The 3,105-nt window shown below is 29.1% G+C and overlaps 1 protein-coding gene across 1 annotated transcript in view; it reads left to right on the forward strand.

Annotated features, from left to right (window-relative positions):
• Positions 1–2,219: 2,219 nt before the first annotated feature.
• The window catches only part of LOC126898042 (uncharacterized), a 4,608-nt gene continuing 3,722 nt past the window's right edge, over positions 2,220–3,105 (forward strand). Inside the window, exons 1-3 of the mRNA XM_050671991.1 lie at positions 2,220–2,285; positions 2,365–2,646; positions 2,707–3,094. Coding sequence (XP_050527948.1) covers positions 2,267–2,285; positions 2,365–2,646; positions 2,707–3,094 — 689 coding nt within the window. The 5' untranslated portion in view covers positions 2,220–2,266. The remainder of the gene's footprint in view (positions 2,286–2,364; positions 2,647–2,706; positions 3,095–3,105) is intronic.

Raw genomic sequence — 3,105 nt, forward strand, 5'->3', positions numbered from 1 at the left:
CTGAACATACACATTCAGAGAAATAGGCATAGTTGGAAAAATGATAGATGTCATCTCTCCATAATCTCATAAAAGATTAAACAATATGCAATGTAATAATGTATAATAATAATAATTTATTGTTTAAAAATAAAAATGTTTTGGTCTATTTAGTAATGTTTTATTTACTATGCATTAATCTATACGCCACCCATCCAAAATACATTTTCAATTCAACATAAAATACTGGGTACTATACTAAGATACATTTTTTTTATTAATAAAGCACTTGAAACACTAACAACAGTTTTTTTCAAGTATCATAATAATCATATTAATTTATTTATTCATGAAATATAATACATAACATTTTAAATTATATAGAAAATAAAATAAAAAAATTTACTTCCCAATGAGCATTTTTAATTAATTGTTTTTTAATATAAATATTGTAATATAAGGAACTAATATAAAATTTTCTAAAAAATAAAGTCCAAACACATTTTACTTTTTTGACCAATCATAATTTTCAATTTGCTTGAATTTAGAGTTGATAATTCTTTAAATCTAATATTTATTATACTCATGTTAAATAGTACAAATCCTAATGTCCGTTTTAATCATTTAGAAAAAATATTTTTGAAATAAAGCCCATAAATATGATTGTTAATTGAAGTTCACATTATTTTTCAGTCTACAATTATTAATATGTTTATGACAAATGGTATCGTTATGTTTTTTCGCGTCAGCATGCTTAAAAGTCATTGGCAGTTGACTTGTAACATTTCCGATATAGTAAAACGGGGTTCGTGTCCTTTATGCTCTAAAAAATTCTCTACAAACAATCAACCAGTGCGTGATCATGATCATTTAACTTCTAAATATCGACAGACAATATGTAATGAGTGTAATTTAAATTTAAAATCTCCTAAATTCGTGCCATGTTTTTTTCATAACTTATCAAATTATGACAGTCATTTCATTGTAACATAGCTAGGATATGATGATAAACCGATAAATGTTATACCTAACACCGAAGAAAAATTTATTTTATTTTCAAAGTATGTTACTAAAGATTTTAAAATAAGATTTGTAGACAGCAACAGATTTATGGCATCTAGTTTGGCAAACTAACCGAAAATTTGGCTAAAGGGGATGTTGAAAAATTCAAAGAGACAGCAAAACATTTTCCTCAAACAGATATAGGTCTTATTACTCGTAAAGGTGTTTACCCCTACGAGTATACAGACTCCTTTGAAAAATTAAATGAAACATCGCTGTCATCCATTAACGAATTTTAAGTTTCTCTGAATGAGAGCCATATAACAAAAGAGGATTATAAACACGCGCAAAAAGTTTGGGATCATTTTGAATGTACAACGTTGGGGCAATATAGTGACTGGTATTTGAAATTGGATGTGTTGTTGTTATGTGATATATTTGAATCTTTTAGAGACATCTGTTTAAAAACGTATATTTAAGAACGTAGATCCTAATTATTATTACACCGCACCGGGCATGTCTTTTGACTGTATGTTAAAGCATACAAAGATCGATTTGAAACTTTTAAATGACTACGACATGCTTATGATGTTAGAGCAGGGTATTAGAGGGGGTTTAACAACTGCAGTTCGCAGATACTCATAAGCTAATCACATAGGACTTCCTGGTTATGNATAAGCTAATCACATTGGACTTCCTGGTTATGATGATACTAAGCCGGATAACTGGATTGTTTATCTCGATGCTACAAATTTGTGAGTAAAATTGATTCTTTTTTAAATTTTAAATAATAATTATAGTTTTACTATAATGTATAATTATTATTATTTTTTTTTTTATAATACTTTCAGATATGGATGGGCAATGTCGCAATACTTGCCTAAAGATGGGTTTAAATGAAGCGAAAAAAATTTAAGTGTTCCGGTAATTTTAAAGAGATTGGAAGAAACACCAGCTGATTCGTGTAAAGGGATGATATTAGAAGTTGATGTTTCTTATCCGACGCAATTGCATGATAATCATAATGATTTACCATATTTATCTGATAAAAAAATACCAACTGGATCTAAATTTCCCAAACTTTTAGCCACATTGGAAAATAAAAAAAAATATATTGTACACTATAAATCTTTAAAGCAAGCGTTAAAGGCAGGATTAGTTTTAGAAAAAGTACACCGTATTATTGAATTTAATCAATCACCTTGGCTCGTAAGTTACATTTATCTGAATACAAGGATGAGGGCGATGACGAAAAATTGCTTTTGAAAAAGATTTTTACAAACTTATGAACAATTCCGTGTTTGGTGCGTTTATTTTTTCATATATTTATTATTATATACTTAACGATTATTATTTTGTAATTAAATATACATAATATTTTAGGTAAAACGATGGAGAACGTTCGCCTAAGATTGAAAATGGAACTTACGAGCAGCGAGGCAAGATACAGAAAACTTGTCAATTTACCAAACCATAAAGGCACAACAATATATGGTGACAACTTGTGTGCTGTACATTTACATAAAGACGATTTAGTTTTTGATAAGCCCATGTACATAGGATTTGCCGTTTTAGACATATCTAAAACTCTAATGTATGATTTTCACTACGGTACCATGAAAGCGTTATATGGAGAAAACATTGAACTCCTATACATGGACACTGGTAAATTCACATTTTTATTTGTTTATTTTTATTTTTGTGTAATTAAATCTTATGTTTTAGATTCATTGATATACCTGGTGAAAACAAAAAATTTTTATGAGGATATGGAACATAATCGAGGGTTTTTGGAAAAACTGGATACTTCAAACTATCCAGTTAACCATCCATGTTACCGTACAGAGCGTTGCAAGATTCCCGGCACTTTCACAGACGAGACTGGTGGAGAGATTATTTCAGCACATGTTGCTCTAAGATCTAAAGCATACGGTTTTATTCAAAATACTAAAGAAATTATCAAAGCTAAAGGCGTGGCCCATCATGCCGTAAAAAACCATATAATATTTGAAAATTATAAACAGTGTCTTTTTCAGGGAATAATCGATTTACCCGAAGATTATACTCCTTATAGAGAAATGCGATCCTTTAGATCGTACAAACACCAAATTAAGTCGATTGATA

This window comes from Daktulosphaira vitifoliae, unplaced genomic scaffold (assembly GCF_025091365.1).
Source record: "Daktulosphaira vitifoliae isolate Bord-2020 unplaced genomic scaffold, ASM2509136v1 Scaffold_2, whole genome shotgun sequence".
NCBI lineage: Eukaryota > Metazoa > Arthropoda > Insecta > Hemiptera > Phylloxeridae > Daktulosphaira > Daktulosphaira vitifoliae.